The sequence below is a fragment of the Gracilinanus agilis genome, chromosome 4 (genome assembly GCF_016433145.1).
Source record: "Gracilinanus agilis isolate LMUSP501 chromosome 4, AgileGrace, whole genome shotgun sequence".
NCBI classification, from domain to species: domain Eukaryota; kingdom Metazoa; phylum Chordata; class Mammalia; order Didelphimorphia; family Didelphidae; genus Gracilinanus; species Gracilinanus agilis.
Window position 1 is genome coordinate 280,800,354 of NC_058133.1, and position 27,119 is coordinate 280,827,472.

At 35.4% G+C, this 27,119-nt stretch overlaps 1 protein-coding gene across 1 annotated transcript in view; it reads right to left on the reverse strand.

Moving 5' to 3' along the window:
• The window catches only part of LOC123246433 (24-hydroxycholesterol 7-alpha-hydroxylase), a 100,834-nt gene that overhangs the window by 42,828 nt on the left and 30,887 nt on the right, over positions 1-27,119 (reverse strand). The window contains exon 7 of the mRNA XM_044675333.1: positions 23,934-24,024. Within this exon, the coding sequence (XP_044531268.1) occupies positions 23,934-24,024 (91 nt within the window). The remainder of the gene's footprint in view (positions 1-23,933; positions 24,025-27,119) is intronic.

Genomic DNA, 27,119 nt, shown 5'->3' on the forward strand with positions numbered 1-27,119 from the left:
ATGCAGGCCTGGAGGCAGAAAGACCTGACCTTAAATCTTGCCTCAGAAATTGACTATCTGGGTGACCCTGGGCAAGTCATTTCATCCTGTTTGCCTCAGTTTCCTCATCTGTCAAATGAGCTGGAGAAGGAAATAGCAAACCACTCCAGGATCTTTATCAAGAAAACCACTAACAAGCTCACAAAGAACTGGATATGACCAAAAAGACTACAGTACAATCTAATAATAAGAATAACCAATTTTACTTTATACTCATTAATCAGCAGTGTGGTAAGTTAGGGTGGGAGTATATTCCCTGGGAATCCCTGGATGTGAAAAGGCACACAGTTCCTACAGGTCTAGAACTGGTTTTATCACTTAAATCAGAGTACAGGGTTTTGTGTCCCTATCGGAATAACCCCAGAGGTTCCTACCTGTCTGCACTGAGTGATGTATAGTAATCTGAAGGCCACAATATACTTAGTCCACTGACAAGTCAAAATCCTGATACTATTTGTTTCTTCAGCTGAAGATATAGATCCCAATCCTATTGCTTTAGCCTATACCTCCTTTGCTTTAAACTAGGGTTCATATATATATGAATATATATGCATACATGTATGCATATATATACACATATAATTTATTTTAAAAATATTTACCAATTACATTTTAAATATTTTTTAAATCATTTTTAAAGTTTTGAGTCCCAAATTTTCTCTCCCTTCTGCCCCTCCCTCTCCTTGAGAAGATAAATAATATGACATCAATTATACATATGAAGTCACACATATTTCCATATTAGCCATGCTGCAAAATAAATCCAGACTCCACCCCCCAAAAAAAACCCCAAGAGAAGTAAAGTTGAGGTTGTTTTTTAATTTCCTTTAATCTGCATTTAGAATTCTCTCTCTCTCTCTCTCTCTCTCTCTCTCTCTCTCTCTCTCTCTCTCTCTCTCTCTTTCCCCCCCTCCCTCTCTCCACTTCCTTCTCCCTCTCCCTCTCCCTCTCTTGGATAGCATTTTTCATCCTGGGTCCTCTGGAACTGCCTTGAATCACTGTTTTGTTCAGAATAGCTATTGACCATCTTTACGATATTTCTGCTACCATCTACAATGTCGTCCCTTTGCCTCAGTTTACAGACTTCCTAGGTTTTTCTGAAACCATCCTAGTTAGCATTTCTTAAACAATAGTATTCCATCACAATCATATCCAACCTGTTCAGTTATTCCTCAGTTGATGGGCATTTCCTCAAATTCCAATTCTCTGCCACCACAAAAACAAGTTGTCATAAATGTTTTTGAACAAATAGGTCATATCCTCTATTTTTTTATCTCTTTAGGATAAAGACCTAGTAGCTATATTGCTGAGTTAAAAGAGTATGCAGTTTTATAGCTCTTTGAGCACCATTCCAAAATCTTCTCCAGAAACATGGGAACTGTTTGTAACTCCACTAATAGCATATCAATGTCCTAATTTTTCCACACCCCCTTTAGCATTTGCCTTTTTTTTCTGTAATATTAACAATATGATTGGTGTGATCCAGTATCTCAGTTGTATGGGATTAAAATTATTTTTTACTTCCTATAATTCCCTTTATCTCTTATTTAGTCATAAACTCTTCCTGTTTATGACTATATGTTTATAAATCTGACAAGTACATTTTCCCATGCCCCCTTAATTTACTTAGGATATCACCCTTCATATCTAAATCATTTGTCCATTTTGAACTTATCTTGGAAAAGGTGTGAGATGTTGGTCTGTGCCTAGTTTCTGTCAAACTGCTTTCTGGTTTTTCCAGCAATTCTTGTCAAATGTTCAGTTCTTTCCCCCCAAACCTTGAATTTTTAGAATATATCAAATACTAGATTTTTATGGTCATTTATTACTATGTACTATGTACCTAATCTATTCCACTTATCCACCACTCTATTTCTTAGCCAGTACTAGATTGTTTTGATGACTACTGCTTTTTAATAGTTTGAAATCTAGAATCTCTAGGCCATCTTCCTTCACATTTAAAAAAAAATGATTCCTTTGATATTCTTGAACATTTATACTTTCAGATGAATTATTATTTTTCTAGTTCTATAAAATAATTATTTGGTGGTTTGATTGGCATGACACTGAAAAAGTAAATTAACTTGGGTGGAATTGGCATTTTTATTATGTTGACTTAGCCTATCTGTGAGCAATTAATATTTCTCCAATTGATTAAATCTGATCTTTATCTACATATAAACTGTTTTTACACCTTTGTTCATATGATCCCTGAATTTTTCTTGACAGGTAGATTCTTAAATATTTTATATTTTTTGCAGTTGTTTTAAATGGAATTCCTCTTTCTATCTCTTGCTGCTGAGTTTTGTTGGTAGTATAAAGAAATGTTGGTGACTTATATGGACTTATTCTATATTCTGTAAATTTGTTGAAGTTGTTAACTATTTCAACTAATTTTTTAATTGATTCTCTAGGTTTCTCTAAGCATACCATCATATCATCTGCAAAAAGTAATAGTTTTAGGGGGCAGCTGGGTAGCTCAGTGGATTGAGAGCCAGCCCTGGAGACGGGAGGTCCTAGGTTCAAATCCGGCCTCAGACACTTCCCAGCTGTGTGACCCTGGGCAAGTCACTTGACCCACATTGCCTACCCTTACCACTCTTCCACCTATAAGTCAATACACAGAAGTTAAGGGTTTAAAATAAAAAAAAAGTAATAATTTTGTTTACTCATTGCCTGGTTTTATTACTTTTTCTTCTTTTATTGCTATAGCTACTAATCTAGTACAATATTGAATAACAATGATGATTATGGATATCCTTGCTTCACTTCTGATCTTATTGGGAATGCTTCAAGTTTATCCATGTAACGGATAATGTTGCACTTGGTTTTAGACATATACTATTTATCATTTTAAGACAGGCCCTACTGATTCTCATGCATTCTAGGATTTTTAATAGGAATGGTGTTGTAATTTGTCAAAAGCTTTTTCTGTATCTATGCATATATCATATGATCTTTGTTGTTTTTGTTATTTATATAATCACTTATGCTGATAGTTTTCCTAATATACAGGATATATAATATATATATATATAATTTATATTCCTGATATAAATTCTACCTGGTCATAGTATACGATTTTTGTGATATATTATGGCAATCTCCTTGGTTGTATTTTATTAAAAATTTCTGCATCAATATTCATTAAGGAAATTGGTCTACAGTTTTCTTTGTCTGCCCCGGTTTAGGTATCAGAACCATATTTATATCATATAAGGAATTTCGTAGCACTTCTTTATTTATTTTTTTCAAACAGTTTATATGGTATTGGGATTAATCATTCCCTAAATGGCTCACTAAATGGAACAAGAATACACTTGTAAATCCGTCTGGACGGTGGGGGGCAGTGGAGGAGTAGGAGAGCTAAGACAGAGGAGGAGAGTCATCAGTGCAACGTAACTCTCACAACTTTATCCTACAATTTTAAAGTAATTCCTCAAACCAAATTTTGGATTGGCAGAGACAACAAAATTTAAGAGTGAGGCACTTTTCCAATCTAAGACAAGAGAGAAGATTGACAGGAAGTGTCTAGAACCCCTGCTTCTGGACCAGCCTGGAGTGGATGGAGTGCAAAATGGCAGGCAGCAATAGCAATGGGCTTTGGAGGCAGCTACAACAGGGAAAGAAACATGTTCAGGAGCTCTCATGCCAGAGGTGATAGTAAGGGGGTCAGAGAACTAGTCAGAAAGAGACTGCAGGAGACCCTTTGCTGGCACAGATGGCACTGATTGGCAACTCTATTGCCCATACACAGTTCTTGATCAAAGTTCTATGCTATAAAGGAGAGCTTCCAGTTATTCCAAAGAGAGCAGAGGACCTGGTTACAGTGTCAAGGCAAATATCAATATCACTTACTATTATATAGGAACAAGGAACTTGGACACTTTCTGGGTCAAGGGACAAAAGCCAAGAGGAATGGGGAGCAATGCCCTTCCTGGGCAAAGGGTGAACAGAGTCTGATCTTAATATAAAGTTCTAAGTCAAGAAACAGGCTGGGAAAATGAATAAATAACAACAAAACAAAAATCTTGACATTAAAAAACTAAAATGTTGGCAGGGAAGACCAAGAAATAAACTCAGAAGAAAACAATAATGTGAATACAGTTATATTAGAAAAATACTAATTGAACTCAAGCCCAACAAAGATATCTGGAAGAGTTAAAAGAAAGTAATAAGTGTGGTAATTGGGAAATGAGAGTGATGTAAGGTGTGCCATTTTGCCTTCTTAAATACATTGGATATAACGAATATGCATCTAAAGCAAGATTTTAGCCACTTTCATTAAAGACTGTACTGCAGTCTTTTCTGTCATCTTCCCTGAATTGCTGATGCTTTTAAAATCATGAATCACAACCTAATCTTAATATTTTCTCATATCTTTGGCTTTCCAAATCATTTGGGGGGGGGGGGTTTCATCTCACTTATGGCCAAAATGAAAGAAAAAATGACTTTTTAAAATGTTTGACAATCTTTTGATATTATTTAATGTGAGAACAACAGTTTTTAAATTCACCTTTTAAAACCAATCAGTTCTGATGCTTGAAAGAAGATGTATCTGAGAGACAACTAAAATTAGATCCAAAGGAGAATAGGATTTACTACTTGAATGAACTACATACACAAGGGAAAAACACGCAGATAAATCAGGGTTATATGTATTATATTGTTAAATGCCAAGATGATTTTCCTTTAGTTCCTGACTTGATAAAAGTGTATCTGCTGGTTATTTTTTGTTTAAAAGTAAAAAAGAAGTGAAATTTCTATTTTACTCATATGTTTTCTAAAAATACATAGCACTTTAAGGTTAATAAAGTACTTTACATATGTTAATTCATTTGGTAATCCATACAACATCAAGTAAGGCAGATGGTATTGTTATCCTCATTTTACACATAAAGAAACTGAGGCAAATCAAGGCTAAGTGATTTACCCAGGTTCACACTGCTAATGAGTGTCTGATGCTGGATTTGAACTTGGGTCTTCCTATTGCTTTCTCTCTTTCTAAGTGGTAGCACCTACTAATAGTTGATATTAATTAACAGTTTGGATGACATTTCTTCTACATTCACCACATTTTTTACAGAAATACACAAGAAAAATCTGTAGTTTTCTTGTGATTGTGGAGTCATTAATGCATTAAGGGAATAATATTAACTTAAAGCTGACTATTATTAAGCACAATTCAATTCTATTTAAGAAGCACATTAGGACCTCATTCTATGCAAAATCAACACAAGAGAATTTATATGAATTTCAATTTTAAAAAACCAAAAAAAGAAAAATACAAAAACCAAAAATTTTTAATTATGTACTAAATGTGCCTTATTTTCCAAAGCTGAATAAAGCCTTTTTTTAAACCCTTACCTTCCATCTTGGAGTCAATACTGTGTATTGGTTCCAAGGCAGAAGAGTGGTAAGGGCTAGGCAATGGGGGGGTCAAGTGACTTGCCCAGGGTCACACAGCCTGGAAGTGTCTGAAATCAAATTTGAACCTAGGATCTCCCATCTCTAGGCCTGGCTCTCAATCCACTGAGCCACCCAGCTGCCCCCTGAGTAAAGTCTTACAACAATTTTCCAATCACACTTATTCGAAGGAGAGTTTTTATAATAAGCCATTACTGTGTCAGAGCGGCACTCCTCTTTGTTTCATCAATGCTATTTAATTATTAATAATGGCCCCAATATAAGAGTAGTGATACTGGTAGCTCTTCTAAGCCTAAGAAAAGTCATAAGGTATTTAGGTACATTCATATAAAAATATTTATAAAATAATGGAATTCCCTATTCATGTGCAATTTTCAATTAATGCTAAGAATTTCAGAATGTAGTGATTATATAGAAGAATATCCTACTATATTTATGCCAACTAAAAAGACAAAAATGAAAATGCCTCTTCTTTTAAGGCCTCCCACCCTAGTCCACTGACGGTGGGGAACAATACCTACACAGATAAGGAAAGATAGGACATATACAAACTAAATACAAAATAGCCCAAGGAAAGACAGCAAAGGGACAGTAAAGAATTAGAGTCATCAAACCAAAAAATTCCCAGGCATATTTCAGATCATTTTAATGTAGTTGCAAAATTATAACTAACAAGTTCCCCAAATGTTCTAGGCATTTACCAGGGCCTAAGTAGTATCATCCTTTTAAGGAGATGTAGCCAATATAGCAGCTTAGTAGCAGTGAAAGCTGAATTCACCTTAACAATCCTTCCAAACCAATCTTTAAAAACTACCTCAAAGATAATAAGGAAAAAGACTCGTTCTAAAATATTTATAGCCATGCTCTTTGTGGTGGCAAAAAACTGGAAAATGGGGGGGGGGGTTGTTCATCGATTGCGGAATGGCTGAACAAACTGTAGTATCTGATGGTGATGAAATATTATTGTGCTGAAAGAAATAATGAACTGGAGGAATTCCATGTGAACTGGAAAGATCTCCAGGAATTGATAAAGACCTCCAGGAAAAGGAGCAGAACCAGGAGAACATTGTACACAGAGACTGATACATTATGGCACAATCGAATGTAATACTTTTATACTAGCATCAATGCTACGATCCAGGATAATCCAGAGGAACTTAGGAGAAAGAATGCTATCAACATCCAGAGAAAGAACTGTTGGAGAAACAGAGAAGAAGAACATGTGATTTATCATGTAGTTCAGTGGGGATATGATTAGGGTTTTGATGTTAAAAGATTACTCTATTGCAAATATGAATAACATGGAAATAGGTTTTGAACAATGATACATATATAACCCAGTGGAATTGCTTGTCAGCTTTGGGAGGGGGAAAAGGTGGAGCAGGGGAGGGGAGGAATCATGAATCATGTAAACATGGAGAAATATTCTAAATTTTAAAAAATTACCTCAAAATGACAGGAGTCAAAAACTAACAGCAAGATGGAGTGAGAGAGCTCTCCTTCTGAACACAATTTGAAAGATAGACAGAGAGAATTTATTATATTTGGATAAGGGAAAACTGGAAGCAAGGCTGCACACAGAGGAGTGCTGGCTGACCACATTACCACCTACCTGTGCCAGGTTCCATGACTTGGCATAGGCCAACTTTGGGATCCCAGAACCCAGGCTACATCAACAAAAGAGTAGGTCAGATCCACCCCTTAAAGGTCCAGGCCCTGCCACCAGCCCACAGTGAGGTCCAGAAGGGCATAGTGCTGGGTCCTTTCAAGTCTGCATGGCAGTGGTGAAAACCTAGTACAAGGGCAAAATAGCTCACAGTTCTAAGCCCTGCAAGTCAGCAGCAGAGGAAACAGAATCAGCAGCTTTCAGAATTCCCAGTCCACAAGCAGAAAACACACAAACAGAAGAAACTCCTAACCCTAGAAAATTTCTATGGCAACAAAGATCAAAACACAGAATCAACAGGGGACAGTGAGATCCAAGCAAATGCATGCAAAACTTCAAAGAAAATTGGAAATTGATCTCAAGCTCTAGAAAAAATGAAAAAGGAATTTAAAAATCAAATAAGACAGGTTGAAGAAAAATAGGAAAAAGAAATGAAAATAATGCAAAAAGAAAAAAACAGCTTCAAAAGCAAAATTGGTCAACTGGAAAAAGAGGCCCAAATACAATGAAGAAAAGAATTTAAAAAAACAAAACAAAACCAGAAATGACCTACTGGGAAAAGGGGCAAAAATATCCATTGAAGAAAAGAGTGCCATGAAAAACAGAATGTACCAAATGGAAAAGGAAGATCAAAAAGATCATGGAAGAAATTCAGTCTTTAAAAATTAGAATTGGACAAATAGAAGCTAGTGACTTCATGAGACATCAAGAAACAATAAAACAAAATCAGAAGAAAATATGAAATATCTCACTGAAAAAACAACTGACTTAGAAAATAGATTCAGGAGAGACAATTTAAGAATTATTGGACTACCTAAAATTCATGACCAAAAAAACAAAGCCTAGACATCATTTACAAAAAATTATCCAAGAAAACTCACTGATATTTTGAATAAGAGGGTAAAAGAGAAATTGAAAGACTCCATAGATTGACTCCTACAATAAATTTCCAAATGATAATTCCCAAGAATGTTATGGCCAAGTTCAAGAGCTCCCAGGCCAAGGAGTGTGTAAATGAAATTAGCTCTAGCCCATTCATAGTCAAAAATCTACTTACCCTAGGCATCTAGATTATATCATCCCCACCTCCCTTAAAAGGGGAGGGGAGATAGTTGATCACACGTGACAATAAGTATCAAATCAAGAACAAGGGACTGCCCTTTGGGCATTCCAAATCAGCGTAGAGGCTGCCATTGGTCCACTTGAATTAGAGATGGGCCCACAGGAAATGACGAGAGACACTATCTCTTTAAATATGTGGGTTACAACCTGGTAAAAAAAGTTCTGGCTTTGGACTTGGTGCTGAAGGTGCTTGGCTGAGACCTCAGAAGGCTTCTACTCTGAATTGTCACGTGAGTAAGTTAGGCTGACTTCCTTGGCCTACCCTGGTGTTTCCAAACTATGCCTTAAGTAGGCTTATAGCCTCCCTGATTTCTAAGGTTTTGTGGCTTGTAGCCTAACTTAATTAGCCTTTTAACCTTCTCTCTCTGTCCAGGCCTCTCCAGGCCTGGACTAGCCTCTCCCTCTCTCTATTTCCCTATCTCTTTCCTTCCTAATTGTAAAATAAGCTACATTAAATCCGATGCTGACTTGGGTCTATTTTAATTATGGAATCAATCTGAATTGTTGATTGCTGGCAGCCACACTTTAAATATATATTTATAAAATACCTAAAATCTCCCTCTTACAGGAGAAATACTGCAAAGAGCCAGAAAGAAACAATTCAGATATCATGGAGCCCTAGTCAGGATGACAAAGGATCTGGCAGCTTCCACTTTGAAGGACCAGGAGGCTTGGAATATGATATTCATAAAGGCAAGGGAACTGAGTTTACAACCAAGAATCACCTACCCATTAAAATTGGCTAAATTCTTTCAGGGAAAAATATAAGTTCATTTAAAAAAAAAAAGATGATTTCCAAGCATTCCTGAAGAAAAAACCAGACTTAAACAGAAAAGTTGATGTCCAAAAAGAAAAACAGTGTGGCAAAAATTAGGTTTAGATCAGTATCTCACCTATACCAAGATAAGGTAAAATTGGATATATAATTTAAACACAAAGAGTGATATTTTAAGTAAATTAGGGGAACACAAATAGTTTACCTGTCAGATCTATGGAGAAGGGAAGAATTTATCACCAGACAAGAAACAGAGAACATTACAAGATGTAAAATGAATAATTTTGATTATATTAAATTTAAAAGGTTTGTACTAAATAAAACCAATTCAACCAAGATTAGAAGGGAAACAACAAACAGGAAAAAAATTCATAACAAATTTGTCTAATAAAGGTCTTATTTCTCAAATACTTAAAGTCAAATTTATAAGCATCCAAGGCATACCCCAAATGATAAATGGTTAAAAGATATGAATAGGCAGTTTTCAGTGAAATCAAAGTTATCAATAATCTTAAAAAATGTTCTAAATCACATTTTTAAACCCTTACCTTCCATCTTGGAGTCAATGCTCCAAGGCAGAAGAGTGGTAAGGGTAGGCAATGAGGGTCACACAGCTAGGAAGTGTCTTAGGTCAGATTTGAACCCAGGACCTCCCATCTCTCGGCCTGGCTCTCAATCCACTGAGCTACCAAACTGCCCCTTAAATCACTCCTGATTAGAAAAAGGCAAATTAAACCAACTCTAAGGTACCACTGTCATCCCCATAAGATAGGCCAATATGACAGTAAAGGAAAATGATAAATGTTGTATGTGATATGACAAAATTGGAAAACTAATGCATTGCTGGTGGACTTGTGAACTGATCCAACCATTCTGAATTGCAATTTTGAATTATGTCCAAAGGGCTATAAAAGAATGCATACCCTTTGATCTAGTAATACCTCCCCTGGGTCTATGTCTCAAAAAGATAAAAATATACAAAAATATTTATAACTGCTCTTTTTGTGGTGGCAAAGAATTTGAAACTAAAGAGATATCCCTCAGTTAAGGAATGGCTGAACAAATCGTGGTATATGATGGTGATGGAATATTATTGTACTATGAGAAATGGTGAACAGCATGATTTCAGAAAGCTGGAAAGACCTACGTGAACTGATGCAGGGGAATGAGAAGAACCAGGAGAGTATTATACACAGTAACTGCAATATTGTAGAATGATGAAATGTAATAGACTTTGCTACTAACAGCAATACAATGACCCATTACAATTCTGAGGATTTATGAAAAAGAATGCTATACACCCCCAGAAAAAGAACTGTTGGAGTAGAAATGCAGATGAAAACATATGATTTATCACTCATTTATTTGGGCCAAATAAATGAGTGATAAATCAAATGTTTTCAGGTTTGGGTTCTATAGGATTATTTACTTATAAAAGTGAATAATATGGAAATATTTGCATGATAATACATGTGTAACCCAGAGTGAATTGCCTGCCAGCTCTAGGAGCAGGAGGGAAGAAGGGAGGGAGACAATATGGATCATATAACTTTGGAAAACTAATGTGGAAATTTGTTATTAAAGTATCATCTTTTTAGGGGGCAGCTGGGTAACTCAGTGGATTGAGAGTCAGGCCTAGAGACGGGAGGTCCTAGGTTCAAATCTGGCCTCAGACACTTCTCAGCTGTGTGACCCTGGGCAAGTCACTTGACCCCGATTGCCCACCCTTACCACTCTTCCACTTAGGAGCCAATCCACAAAAGTTAAGGGTTTAAAAAAAAAAGTATCATCTTTTTAACAAACAATTATGGAACACCCACTATGTGTAAGGTATAGAGTTAGTTACTAACCAGATGAATTTAGGCTGCTCTCAGAAAGCCTATAATCTAATGGGTGGGGCACAGGAATGCAGAAGACAAACTAAATTAAAATGGGAGGGGAAGTACTATGAGAAATGTAAAGGAGACATCACTTGAAGTTTTGAAGAAGAGAAGAACAGTTAGAAGGTTTTGTATAATTAGAATTTGAACCCCAGGACTCTCTCTCCCAGAATCCTACTTTTGTTCTTACCTTACGTCCTTACATTTTGGAGATAAAGTTTGTGTGTGATGTCACCCCTCTCTCTCTTCCCAGAAACGTGGCTGAGAAAACTACCTTTACTCAGGCTTTCATTTTTGTTCTTGTATTTTCTTCTACTTCAACTGATTATTAATAAATCTTATAAAATATAATAATTTGAGTTATTTTATATTAATTTTAATCTTACTGTTTCATGAAGGAGATGGCACCTGAGTCAAGTTTCAAAGGAAGGGGGAAACTACTGCAACAGATGACTATGGGGAAGGAGTTCATTGTGGGAATAGGTGGCAACAGAAACAAGAGAAAGGAGACAAGATAAATGAATAAAAATGGGAACTGAAGAATACATGTGTTCTTGATGTTATTGTGAAACAACACTGAGTAATCTTCTGTAGGGAATATATGTAGACTAATCAGACTCACCAAACAATTATTCAGACTTCATTAAATCTTTCCCCTGTTAATGCAAAACTGAAGCACAAAAATGGTATTTCTATGCAGAAAAAAAAGTTAAATACAAATTATTTAAAAAAAAAACCTGATCTCCCCTTTGGAGGAGTTTTCAAGGACTCTTGTTGATTAGTGCAATCATGTGAAAATTAATATATTGCATAGTAATTAAAATAAAAGTATTGTATTCAAGATACTTTAATTAAAAAAAATGGATTTGTGCAAATATCTGTAACAATTAAAAATTGAACACAATGAAAATAAAATGCATTTTACTTACTTAAAATCTAATGCCAAGGGAGAAAGTGTGATTTTTATTAAAGAATAAAAGGTTGAAGGTGACTCATTGGGTTGAGAGCCAGGTCTAATGATGGGAGGTCCTGGTTTCAAATCTGGCCTCAGATACTTAGTAGCTGTGTGACTCTGAGCAAGTCACTTAAACCCCATTGCCTAGCCTTTACCATTCTTCTGCCTTGGAACTAATACACAGAAATGATTCTAAGATAAAAGGTAAGGGTTTAAAAAAAAAAAAAAGACCAGAAGGCTGAGTGGGGGAAGGGATTAAAATGAAACTATGGTGGATTTTCCAAATATCTTTGAGTGAATGCTTCTTTTTATTATGACTTTTAGAAATGGCTTGGTAACTACATTGTGCATATTTCAATGCACATCTGTGGTCTGGACTTCTAATGTTTTGTGTCTAAAATTAGAATGCTCAGCTTGAAAGAGTGCCAAGATAATCATGAAAAGGGCTAGAGCCTAAAGGAAGGAAATCAGGCCCAGGATGGAATACAGACCAGGAAAGAAACCGTGGATGATGAGTTTGGGTAAAGAAACCATCTGTTTAACTCCTGGCAGAAATACAATAAAGATCCAAGTCTTAGGCTGGAAGAAGTATATGATAGAAAACAATACAAGACTGTGTTATTAGGGATAATAAAAATCATACTTAGAATATTATGAACAAATTCTCATAATCAGAGCATAAAAAACCCCTTACTTTACTTTTTATAGCACTGGACAGTTTTTCAAAGCTTTTCCATATATCATGTCATTTCATCCTCTTCACTCTGAAACAGTGAGGGCAGATATGATCACCCATTTTACAGATAGAGAGAATGAAACTTAAAGATGTTATGATTTTCCTAAAATCACACAGCTAGATGGGATCCATACTGACATCAGTGCTCTCTCACTCTCAGATAAATGGAAACTCCATCTCTCATCTTTGTACCTTTGCACTGGCTTTGCCTCATGCCTGGAATGTTCATTCACCTTACCACTGTCTCTTGGAACCCCTGGCTTCCTTTTAACTCAAGTACCATTTCTTGCATTAGGCTTTTCCTGATCCCCTTAGCTACTAATGCTATTCTCATCAAGAATACCTTGTATCAATTTTGTATATGTTTTATATATAATTTTTACTTACAATTTTTAATATATAATATAAACATATATCTATAAAATACATAATAATTACATATGAGTATATTATACATATACACACACATATATAATTATATATGTTTTTCTCCCCTGTTAGAATGCTGGCTTCTTATGGTGAGGGGCTATTGTTTTTGTTTATGTAGTCTCAGCTTCTAGCATAGTACTTGGCATGTAGTAGGAGCTTAATAACTGTTGACTGATTGCTTGATTAATAAGTGGTAACATATATATTAATTAAAAGTTATGGCTACTATCAAAGAAGATATAGGTACAGTAGATAATAATAACAAAATTCAGGGGCTATGAGATACTATGTCTATTACTAAAGAAGCATAAAACAAGGAGATTAGCTATAGCAAACAATCATCCTTCAAGATGATATAACCAAGGCATATAAATATAATGGTTCCTTTGAACCTGGCTAAAAAATAATCCTCAAAATGGGTCTTGATCAATGACATGTCTAAAACCCAGTAGAACTACTCGTTGGCCATGGGAGGGGGTGGAAAGAGGGGAGAGAAAGAACATAAATCATGTAACCACGGCAAAATAAATTAAAAAAATAAATAAACTTAATTTAAAAAATATTCCTCAAAAGTTACTTGAAAATTACTTCTAAAAAAAGTAATGGTACCTTTTCAATCAATCTTGGATAAATCAAGGATGTCCATTATAATCACTATTATTTGTTACGGTTCAAGACATTCTAGCTATAGCAAAATGAAAAGAAAAAAAAATTAAGCATGGAAAATGAAGTAAACAAAACTATCACTTTTAAGAGATGATATGAAGGTAAGGAAAACTAATACTGAATTGAATTAATTTTAGTAGTATTTCGACATGAAACCATTTTCCCATTGGCCCTCTCTAGGGACAGGCAGAAACAGATACTGCTTCTAGGCTGGGGTTCCTCCCAGTCTGTAGGCTATCTAATTGGGTTAAAGCCTTTGTCTTTTGTTAATATCTTAAAAGAATTAGTCAAATTGAACTCTGACCCATTTGAAATGTAAGTTGGCCCAGCCACATGGTGGGGAATAAAGGGTGTGCTGATAGTTTTCCTGTATGAAATAGATCTACTTCCCCTTTGATGAAGTAATGAGAAAGGCGTTGTAGTCTCTAAGTCCACCTCTTCTTTTGAAATATCCACTAAAGGGGACTGTCAGGGGAGTTCCAAAAGTGGAACTGTCAGGCCAATCAGAAAGAGGACACAACTCTTTTTATAAGCAAGAGACAACACTCACAAGGGGTCTTTTGGAGAAAAGAGCCTTGCAAAAGATCTACTTTTTTGTTCATGTTAATAAACAATGTTATTTTCAGAAAATGACCTCATCTTCTTTACTGGTGAAAATCCTGACCCTACAATGCTATAGCTAAAGAATCCCAAAATTAACTGAAACAATAATTTAAATAAAGCTGCAAGATAAAAATAAATCCACAAAAATCAAGGGCCAAAAGGCTGTATGTTACCAACCAAACCCAGCAGGAAGATATAGAAATATTTCAGTCAAAATAACTAAAGAATGTATAAACTATTTGTGAATATATCAAGCAAGGCAGAGAGGAACTGTATAAATATAACTATAAAACAACTTTTAAATAAATAAAGGCCTAAATAATTGGATAAGTATTCATTGCTACTATGTCAGTATAATGAAAATAACAATACCGACTAAATTACTTTTTTTTTTATATATAATTTTTTTTTAAACCCTTGTACTTTGGTGTATTGTCTCATAGGTGGAAGAGTGGTAAGGGTAGGCAATGGGGGTCAAGTGACTTGCCCAGGGTCACACAGCTGGGAAGTGGCTGAGGCCGGGTTTGAACCTAGGACCTCCTGTCTCTAGGCCTGACTCTCACTCCACTGAGCTACCCAGCTGCCCCCTAAATTACTTTTGCATTGCCATACCATTCAAATGACCAAAGAATTTCTTTCTAGAGCTATGAAGGTAGACTTTGAATAGTTGAATCTCATGTCTCCTTCAATGAAGTTTTCTCTCTATCCTTTGATACTCTGCCTAGTCTCATCACTTAATGGTTATGATAGTTATACTATCCCTTCATGCTTGTCCTGTCTCAGTGATCCTGAATCCCTGGCTTTACAAACCCCATTCCTCACACCTGATTCACCATAATCACGTCAACCCTATTCTAGTACAAAATGCCTCCATTCCATATTCTGCCTGACCTTTCCACCATGCTGTTTGGAATGCCCACTTTATAATTAACATCATATTTACTCTTTCTCCTTCCATCTTCTGTTCTCTACCTCACTAAATCATGTTTTCCTCTTTATTAACCTGCTTCTCTCTCTCTCTCTTTCTCTCTCTCTCTTTATATATATATATATATACATATATATGTATGTGTGCTGTGTGTGTGTATATATGCATGTATGTATATATATATACATACATGCATATATATATATAAATTTTTATTATACTTCTAGATTCTCTGTTCATGGTAGGGAATCAATTAGCAAATATTTATTAAACAATTTCTGTGTGCTAGGCATTGTACTAAGTACTGGGGATACAAAGAAAGATAGTTCTTGCCCTCAAAGAACTTATAATCTAATGAGTAAGACAACATGCATACAAAGATATAAAAAGCGATCTATAGATAGAACAAATAGGAAGATAATTATCCAGAGAAAGCATTAGAATTAAGAGGGGCTGGAGAAGGCTTCCAAAAGAAGCTAGGGGTTTTTTTAACTTAAAGGAAGCCAGGGAAGTCAGTAATTCTAGCAGAAGAGGGAGACTATACCAGTTATGAGGGGGCAACTAGAGAAACTGCCCAAGGCCAAGAGGTGATGTGTCTTCTTTGTGGAACACCCACGAGGACAGTATCTCAGAATATCAGGGAGTAAGTTATAACCAGAAAGGTTGGAGGGGGCTAGGTTATGAAGGGTTTTTTATGCCAAACATAGAGTTCTGTATTTGTTCCTGGGGGCAATAAATAAACCTGTGTTTTAGGAAAATTACTTTGCTGATTGAATGGAGGAGGATTTGGAGTGAGAAGAGACTTGAAGCAGTCAGGTGATCCAGCAGACTAGCCATAATCCAGATAATAAGTGGTCAGGGCTTGTATTAGAGTGGTGGCCATGCCCGAGGAGAGAAGGGGACATATGCAAGAGAAATTGCAAAGGTGAAATCAAGAGGCATTGGCAAAATCTTGGATGTGGCAGAAGGGCAGGATGAGATATAGTGAGGAATCCAGGATGACTTCTCTGAGATACTGGGAGGATAATGTTGCCCTCTGCAATAAATATGAAATAGGAAATGGAGAGGGTTTAAAAGGAAAAATGATGAGTTTTGTTTTGAACATATAGATTTTAAGATGCCTGGATATCCAACTCAAGATGTCAGAAAGACAGTTGGATATACAAGAATGGAGATCAGCAGAGTTTGGGACATAATAGTGTAGGATTTTATAAAGTTTATTATCTGACAAAATAGAACCACATGACTAAGTTTTCAACCTGTTCAAAAAATCCCTGCTCTATCAAAGCCATGGACAGGAAGGAAAAAGAGAGACACAGAGATGGACCTCCACTTTATTTATATCCTGTCTACATCAGCACATAACGACAGGAAGTGAGTGGGGTTCTGGGAATCATAGTTTTGCTGGGGTTCATAGTTTTGCTGGGGATTATAGTTTTTTAGGGTAACAGATTTTAATTACATAATCCCCCCTGATATCCTTTGGAAGACTAGTCTCTACAATGGATCTTGTAAACATAACCAACTTATAAATTACAATAATTTGGGGATAAAAGGGAAAGAGAACAAAACCAATAATTTCCAGGTATGTTAACAAAAAGCCAATTAGGGGGCAGTCCCCTTTGGCATAAGAGTATATATACAAAATAAATGTGTTACAACCCCCTCATAGTTCAATTTCACTACAACCCAAATTTCATTCTGGATTTTTCAGTGCAGTGTGAGGTTTCTGCAGGCATCTCCATGTTGCCTTCTCCAAGCAATTCACTGCTTGGATTCTGGGAGGTAGCAAGTTTCTTAATTTTTATAAAACTAGAATTTTATAATAAATTATGTTACCAAACACATGGATCAACTCAGGATACATTAATTTTCTCTAAGAAAACAACTTTATAAAAAAACAGAAGTATAGCAGCTAATTCAAGAAAACCTTTTGGGACTAAAATGTCACCAAAAATCTAGATAATTCTGGTGGAGGTAGATTAAGCTGAAGAGTTAAAAACCATCCAGAAGCTACTAGGCTTCATGGGAAATGCTCCCTTTTGGGAGCCATCCAAGGGTACTATGCCCCCTAGTAAAACCTTCTCAGCCCCTCTGGTATGAGATTATAATAGCTATAAAAAGCATGTCTTTATATGTCTCATCCATTACATTTTTATAAATGTGAAGGTGGGAAATAGTGTTATAGCTCTTCACTTCAGCTACTAAATGGACCCATACCTCTTATTACAAAAAACTCAAAGGTACTTTTACAATGGTGTCTTCTCCAGTCCAGTCATATGGGAAGGTACAAATAAAGACAATGTAACAGCTCATATAGCTAATTGTCAAAACACAGTAACTTAAAATTATTCAGTGTAACAGCTTTCCATTCCCTAGTATCATCACCCATCTAGGTTCCTTTTGGTCACACCTCTAGGATCTTCCATAATGAGGGAGAATTCCACACTGAACATAATGTGGAGGAATCCCACATTGGACGTATTGTAGAGACTGGGCAGGACAGAATGGCCAAGGGGTGTAGGGAGATGAATCTCTCCTCACAAGGAGAGTGTACTAAGGAATGGTAGGAAAAAAAGACATCCTAAAACTGGGAGGTGTTTAAGATAGGTAATATACTGCTCTTTCATAGAGTGAGCCATGCTTGCAATTCTACTTCCTGTTTGGAAGAGTAACCTTCCTTCCCCTTCCTCCCAGGGCAGTGATGGGCAAACTACAGCCAGCGGGCCAGATGCATCCCCCTGAAATGTTCTATCTGGCCTATGCACATTATTCCTAATCTGACGAATACAATGAGTAGGATTCAATACAATGAACTTCAAAAGAGTTGCCTTAGAAACAGACTGACAGATGAGCATTTCCTTTCCTTTGGGGAAGCCTAGGTGCCACATGGACAGGGTAAAAGCCCTTTAGGAGGCTAATTATTGCCTAAGGGAAACACCTGGGCTTCCAAGGCAAGCATCAAGCAAGCACTCAGCTGTTGGCAATATAAGGGAAAGAGTAGTAACAGCAGCAGCAACAGTAACAGCAGAAGCAGAAGCAGGAGGAGCAGGAACAGCAGAAGCAATGACTCCACAAGGACCACTCAGGCAGCTGGGATGACCCAGGGAGTTAGCAACAGGAGACAGGATCCAGCAACAGGCGGCAGCTCTGAAGAGAGTTACCTGGAGTGGGGGTGAGGGGGAGAAACTGTGGCAGGAGAAAGGTGGTTTCTTTTCAAACTAATCCTTTCTCAACAAATTTAGTGCCTGATTCACAATCTTTCTGTCCTCCCCATCTCTTAGCCTCATATTTCATAGAGGACTTCAACATACATACATATACACTGACAATTCCATAAATATGCTAATGTCTAAATTCCTCAACCTATTTGCACAACCTACTTCTTCATTCTTCCTTAGTGTGGCATCATCCACAAGTGTTCCATTTTCATGAATTCTGAAATTCCTTGACCCTAGCCTTTTATCATTCCAACTTTCTTGATACCTTATCGATTCTAATCTTATTTTTTCTCTTCACTATGACTTCCATTCTCTCCACCCCTTATCACTTCTTCACAATTACATTTTCTTTGATGAAGCAACTCAACTCTATATGGTCTTACACTATCAGTTCCTTCCCCTTGTCCTATTGTTGCTACCTTACCAAATTCTGGCTTACTCTCAGCAACAATCCCGCCCTCAATACTATTTGTGTGCTGCTGAATAGATCTAGAGGAAATACCAAAACCATGTTAATTGGGTTCACTATATATTTGTTATTTAATCTCAACTGGGTCTTCACTGAAACAAGATTAACATTCTATTTCTTCTTAATTAATTAATTATTAATTATTATTATATTATTAATTGTTAATTATTATATATTAATTAATCTCCCCAGCTACAGTTCCAAACTTTCTCATTTCTCCTCAAACTTCTGATAGCACAGCCTCTCTCCTCATCCACTCAGCAATTTGTTTCATGCTTTGCTGAAAAAAAACTGAGAAATAGATTTTTGGACACAGTCAATCTGATCATTTATTTTGCTTGCCTATCATTATTTATCACAAAACATTAGCTTTTCTTTTTGACAGTTGGAGTAGGAGAGCAAAGAGTTGAAGGACAAAGGAGCTAGGTATAAGGTTGACAAAAAAAAGAAAAGAAAAAGTAAAGAAATTAGCTGAAACATATTTTTGAAATTCACAAAAGAGAACACAAGGAAATCCTGAAAGAATCACAGAAACTAGGACAGCTTTGAAAGTAAAATGTGAAATGTATTATATACTTAAAAGAAAAGCAAGCTGTACATAATAGACCCATAGTTTGGGGCATATTCTTCTGTTATACCCTATATTTTGTTTTGTTGATATTTGTTCAGAAACTTTTTTCCTAAAAAAAAAACAATATTGGCACAGATATGAAGATTTAAAAATCTGAGTGTATAACTCACTTCATGATATAAGATGATAAAATGCTTCTGGTTATTAGATTTGGCTTCAGAGACATTATTCTACATGTTGTTTGACTTACCAGTTAAAGATAAAACAACTACAACTAATACCTAGAATTTCTAAAACATAATCCCATAATAAAGCAAATCGTTCTTTATGCACGACTTTGAAAATTCCCATCTCACCTTAATTCAAGCTAGTTTTACATAAATAAAAATACCATATCCCTTTAATTAGCTAGATTTAAATTTAGTTCATAACTTCCCTTTGACCAGTTCCTTTTTCACTGGTATCACTATTCACTGTTTTCCAAGTTTCACAAATGAAACAGATGAACAAGCTGGATTGTCTTTAAGAATTTATGAAACCTTTTAATGGCCTGAAATGTTACCATGAAACAAAAACCCATTTTTTTTGTTACAATAGTCTACCAGTTCTGTTATAAGGCTATACAAGGGAGAACTGGAACCAACTAGCTCATAAGAGCCAATTGTTAAATTTTTCAATGTAAGAATTACACCTCAGAAATTGGCAGACTACAAATTGGGCTTAATTTATTATTTTGCTGATTGTCTAGATTTAAGAAATTGATGAAGAAATGTTAATAATGCAGAATAAACTTTAAATTGTGTCATACCTTTTGGAAGATCTCACTATTCAAAAAAACTGGTAGGAAAACTGGAAAATGGTGTGGCAGAAACTAGGCACAGACCAACTCATGCTTCATGCCATATACTTCATGCCATATACCAAAGTAAAGTCAAAATGGATGCATAATTTAGAAATAAAGAAACCATAAACAAATTAGAAAAGCATAAAATACTTTACTTGTCAGATCTATGGATAAGGAAAGCATTTATGACCAAATAAGATATGGAGCATATTACAAGATATAGATAACTGACTACTTTAAATTAAAAGGGGTGTGCAAAAATAAAACCAATGCAATTAAGATTAGAAGGAAACAACAAGGTGAGGAAAGAAATTTACAAATGTCTCCATTAAAGGATTCATGTCTCAAATATATAGAGAACAGAGTCAAATTTATAAAAATACAAAACTACCCAATTGATAAATGGTCAAAGGATATGAACAGGTGGTTCTCAGATAAAGAAATTAAAACTATTTTTAGTCATGTGAAAAAAAATGTTCCAAAGCACTATTAATTAGAGAAGTGCAAATTAAAACAATTCTGAGGTACCAGCTCACCCTATAAGACAGACAAAAAGGAAAATGATAAATGTTGGAGGGGAATTGGAAAAATTGAGACACAAATACACTGTTGGTGGAGCTATGAACTAGTAAAATTATTCTGGTGAGTAATTTGGAACCATGCCCAAAGACCATAAAATTGTATATACCTTTTGACACAGTAACTTCAATAGTGGGTCTATATCCTAAAGAGATCAAAAGTAAGTGGGGAATGATCTACTTCTACAAAGATATGTATAGGAGTTCTTTTTGTGGTGGCAAAGAACTGGAAACTAAAGGGATATCCATCAACTGAGAAATGGCTGAACAAATTGTAGAATATGATTTTAATGGAATGATATGTTATAAGAAATGACTAAAAAGATGATCATTTTTTAAAAATCTGTAAAGACTTCTATGAAGTGATACAAAGTGAAGCGAGCAGAATGGGGAAAACATTATACAACATAACAGCAATAAAGTAAGATGATCAACTATGTATGACTTACTTATTATCAGCAATGCAAGAATCCAAAGCAACCCCAAAGAACTCATGATGAAAAATATCCATTGTCAGAGAAGGAACTAATAAGAGTGTGAATGTAGATTGCAGCATACCATTCTTCATTTTATTTCCTAGGTGGATTTTTCTCCAGTATAAGAGATAAAGTTCTTTCTTCACAATGTGATGAATACAGAAATATGTATCATATGAACACATGTACAACCTATGTCATGTTACCTCTCTCTTGGAGAGAGGGGAGGGATTTGAGGGAGGGAGAGAATATAGATCACAAAATGTCAGAAAATGATTATTAAAATTGTCTTGCAGGGTTAAATTACCATAGCAGCCTAGTGTTTGATAAATCCAAAGACCCAGCTTTTGGGATAAGAATTCACTAGTTAACAAAAACAGCTCAGAAAATTGGAAAACAGCATGGCAGAAACTAGATATAGACTAGTATCTCATACCCTATACCAAAATAAAGTAAAAAAAAAGCATATGATTCAGCTATAAGGAGTGATACCATAATTTGTTTAAGGGAACATAGAATACTTTACCTGGCAGATCTAAGGAGAAGGGAAGAATTTGTGAACAAACAAGAGATAGAGAGCATTATAAGACGCAAAATAAATAATTTTGATTATATTAAATTTAAAAGTTTTTGTACTAAGAAAACCAATTCAACCAAGAATTGAAGGGAAACAACTAGGAAAAAAAATTTTATAATAAAGCTTCTGTGATAAAGATCTAATTTTTCAAATCTATAGCGAACTAAGTCAGATTTACTAAGAATCCAAGCTATTCCGAATTGACAAATGGTCAAAGGATATGAGCAAGCAATTTTCAGATGAAGAAATCAAAGTTATCAATAAGCATATGAAAAAAATATTCTAAATCACTGAAAATTAAAACCCAGGACCTCCTATCTCTAGATCTGGTTTTCAATCCACTTAGTCATCTCACTGTTCCCAAGAACTTAATTTTTAAAACAAAGAATGGAAATTAGCTTAGCAACCTGTATATAATATGACTCCGGGTAAATTTGCAATTTGAACATATTATTTTATGTCTTAATTTTTTTCAGGAAATTTGTGAAGAAAGGCATAAGAAATTTAAAGTAACATTTTTAGTATGCAAACTTATTAAAAATGGTAGGCACTATTATCAGAGAAGAGGAAAGGGAAGGGAATAAATATTTATATAATACCTGCTATGTGCCAAGTATTCTGCTAAGTGTTTTACAAATATCTCATTTGACCAGTGTGTAATTAGAATTTTCTGCCTAGGGACTCTCTCTCCCAGCATTCCATTTGCGTATCTATGTTACATAACCAACATAGGGAAGATATAAGTTTTGTGTAGCTCTGACCTCTCTCTCTGCTCCCAGGAACATGGCTGTGGTGGTTGAGTGAGTGCAGGCAGGAGAATTTTATTCACAAGGCTTTACTTAGGCTTTTACTTTTGTTATTATATTTTTTCTACTTCAAGTGATTACTAATTAATTTTATAAAATATAATACTTGGAGTTATTGGATATTAATTTAAATTTTACACCAGGTAGTCATAAAAATGGGTCTTTAATAATGAGATATCATCATGTCATGGAAATGAAAAAAACACGAAGAATTCAGAGAAACTCAGGAAGACTCATATGCAGTGAAGCAGAGGGGAAAAAGCAGAGATAAAGAAATAATACAAACACTCTGATGAAATATTGCTATACTTTAAGAAATGACGAGCAGGGTTGATCTTAGAGAAACACAGAAAGACTTGCATGAAATAAAAAAGAGTGAAATGAGTAGAACCAAGAGAGCACTATATACAGAAGAGTAGCTGTAACAAATAATTTATAAAGCTATTCTAAGTAATATGAATATTCAAATCAACTTCAAAGGACCTATGAAGATACTGTCCTTCGTAGAAATAACTGAAATGTATATGTATGCATATACATACATATGTCAAATATAGCAGGAGGAAAAGAGCTCAGAGTTTAAAATTTAACAAAAAAAAAAAAAAGAAACAATACACCCATGATGGCTACCACAATGCAAATTGTAAATAAGGATCACACATGAAAAGACAACAAAACTCAAGGGTGACAGATTCTATCATATTAGCAAAGTTAAGCCATATATCTTTCCTTTGTTAATCATCAACAAACTGTGGATGCAGGGAGTGACAGGTTCTATCAGTTGTAATAATATTCTGGGGGCAGGAGTGAAAGGATCAAATATATGTACCTAAAGGAGACCTCAAAGGCTATCTAATGCCTCTATTTTGTAAATGAAGAAACAGATGCTCAGAAAGAGAGGAAGTCACTTTCCCAAAGATATAGAAATAGAAAGCTTTGGGGAAAGAACTTGAGCTTCTGCTCTTGTAAGTACAAGACATCCTTCTGTTATACCATATTGCCCCAGTTGTTTAGCAGTTTTTTGGGTTATGTCTCTTGTGACAAGATAAAGGTATAGTTAAACTTTAAAAAAAAAAAGGCAACCACAACACAAAGTCTTCAAGTGTTATCAATAAAACAACAACAATAACACAAAGTCTTCCACTGTTATCGTTATGGTTTATACCTGCTTCGCCAAACACAGAAACTATGCCTTCCATAATATTCTTGTAAACAGAAGGGTTATGGAGAATAAACATAATTGTCCAAAATGCCACCTTAAAAAAAGAAAAAAAAAGAAGTTAAAACTTAAATTGCAATGGCTACTGGGAGGAAAAAAATTTAATATGAGGCATGGGAACTGCTATTATTATTTTAACCATTTTATAACTGAGAAAACTGAGGCAGAGGTTAAATAACTTGCCCAGGGTCACACAGAGAGTGAATGGGGTTAAATTTGAGTTCAGGACTTCCTGACTTCAGTCCTCTATACATTCATTGCACCACTAGCTACATCTTCTAAAACAGGATATAAATGAAGTAATTAAATTGCTTCCCTAAGTCATTTATGGAAGAAATTCACATAGTGTCAGAAAGGAAAGAATATGAGATTTAGGATATCAGAATATGTATTCAAATTCTAGGTTCTTCTACTTACTCCCTGTATGACATTGGACAACTCACTTGTAATCTCTACATAACTTCAGTAAAATGAAAAAGTTAGACTCGATTGTGTCAAAGATCCATTTAATCTTTAAGTGCTAGGAGCTGTGATCAGTATCCTGAGTATCGCCATGATTTACACATTCAGAAATAGATAATCATAAGACCTAGTTGTAGAACACCTATTCTGGGGGGTGGGGGTGGTAACTTACTTTTCAAGGCTTAAAAGCAACTATATATATATATATATATATATATATATATATATATACACACACACACACACACAATTGGCAAACCAGATATATATTAGATACCATAAACACATTTTAACATAATTCCTTAGAAACTATACTGATTTTTAAGACCTGAAAACTGAATTTCCTAATATTCATCCAAAAAAATATGACTATCAGATCTGTATTTTATTGCAATTGGAAAGATAACTTCTCCCTTGACAAAACATTTATATTTTATATTAATATACTATTATAGTCATAGTATTTAGACATAATAAATCACATTTACTGAGTACTTTTTGATTTCCTGCTGTGAAACATAGTAGGATTATTATTTCTGTTTCACAGATGAAGAAACTGAGACTTAGAAGAATTAAGAACATAGCTTAATGTAGCTAAGCTAATCATCAGACAAGAGAAATATGGTTTGTCTCTGGGCCCAGACACAAAGTCTTTCTGGCTCAGCAGGATCCAAAAGAACACGTGTTCTCCTGGCACAGCTTTCAAGAACCAGGGTCACCCCCACACCAGGATGAGGCTAGGAGGTTTGGAGGCTCAGGGACTATATTAATAGAATCAGAGTATCTAGAATGAGAAAGTCAGCTTGGCACAGCAGATAGAAGCAGTCAGGGAGATTCTGAGTTTAAGTCTTGAACACAAAATGGCTACATCTTGGACAAGTCATTTTACCTTTCAAGGTTAGCTTTTTATGACCACCAATTTCAGAACAGTCATCAAGCGCATTCTTTGTAACAATGAAATCACAAGCCCAGCCCAGGCTGTTCCCCACTTTCCCCACATCCCCCCAAAACTCAACAAAAACAACAGAATAAGGAAGATAATATCATAAGATATTTGAAGTAAATTCATGTTTAAGTACCATATTTTAGGAAGGTCACTGACAAGCAGAATCATATACAGAAGAGAACCAAGTTGATGAAGAGATACTTCAGTTGTCTCCAATTCTTTGTGATCCCATATGCGGTTTTCTTGACAAAGACACTGAAATGGTTTTGCCATATCTTCCAGCTCATCTTATGGATGAAGAAACTGAGGCAAACAGGGTTAAATGACTTGTCTAGAGTCCTACAACCAATAAGGCTCAGTTTTAACTTGGGTCTTCCTGACTCCAGGCTCAGTGCTCTATCCTAGCTGCCCAACTAAATTGGGCAATCAAGATTTGATTAAAACAAGTGGGGTGCTTAGTGTACAGAAAAGAAGACTTAAGGGTGGAGGGTTACAGGAAAGAGGTATTTTACTTGTTTTGCTTGGCCAGAGGGCAGAACTGTGATTACTGGATAAAAAACAGAGGGTCACATTTTAGTTAAACAGATCTGTCCAAAATCTTTCAGTGCTTTGAAGGTCTTTAAGTAGAGAGTGAATGACCACTTGTCAGGAATGTTGTCAAAATTCCTGTTTAAGCGTGAGTTGAAGTAAATGCCTTCTAAGGTTTCTTCTGACTTATGGAGAGTCATGATTTTATGAGTTTATGTTACACCTACAACTATCAAATATAAGTGTCAGAGGGAAAGGGTCAAAATTCTAACTGTAAGGCCAGTTTCCTTTTGCTATAGCAAACCAAACACAAACAAAAAATTTCCTGAAAGGGGCAGCTGGGTAGCTCAGTGAATTGAGAGTCAGGCCTAGAGACGGGAGGTCCTAGGTTCAAATCCGGCCTCAGACACTTCCCAGCTGTGTGACCCTGGGCAAGTCACTTGACCCCCATTGCCTAGCCCTTACCACTCTTTTGCCTTGGAGCCAATACACAGTATTGACTCCAAGACAGAAGGTAAGGGTTAAAAAAAAAAATCTCCTGAAAATTTTATCAGCTATAAAAACTCCCAAGAAAACAGAGCATTTTGTTTTTATCTTTTACATTTCTTAAGAAAGAATGAAATGGTAATTTAGGAAAGCAGAAGTGATCTTCATTTCCATGAAAAATCATTCTGGAAAAGGCTGATATGAAGTTACCAAAGAGTTGCTCTTTTCCTTTTCCTTTAAGGGGCTGAAATGTCCAGTTTTAATTGAACCCAGTACTCCCCTCTGTGGCCAAAAGAGGAAGAACTGCTATTATTAGTATAATCATTTTATTTTATTTTTTAAATCATTTTAAAGAGATACACTGAAGAGATCTGCATTTATTACATCTGAGTATTTTTCCCCATTCTTTTTCCTTAGAATTCTAAGATCGGATAATGGTTGGCATTTGATTGGCATTTTATACAAAGTAACTAGGGGAAAAAACAGACAATTTTATGGATAATTAAGGCAATCAATAAACACATAATTAAGGGTTTTCTTTGGCATTCATCTTATAGATTAGAAAAGAATGAAGAATTATACAGTTGGAAGGGAACATAGAGATCACCAAGTTTATTTCATAAATGTGGAAACTAATTCCTATGGAGGCTAAAAAACTTGAAGCAGTCTAGATAGCATAGAGAATTGAATGTTAAACTTGGAAACAGGAA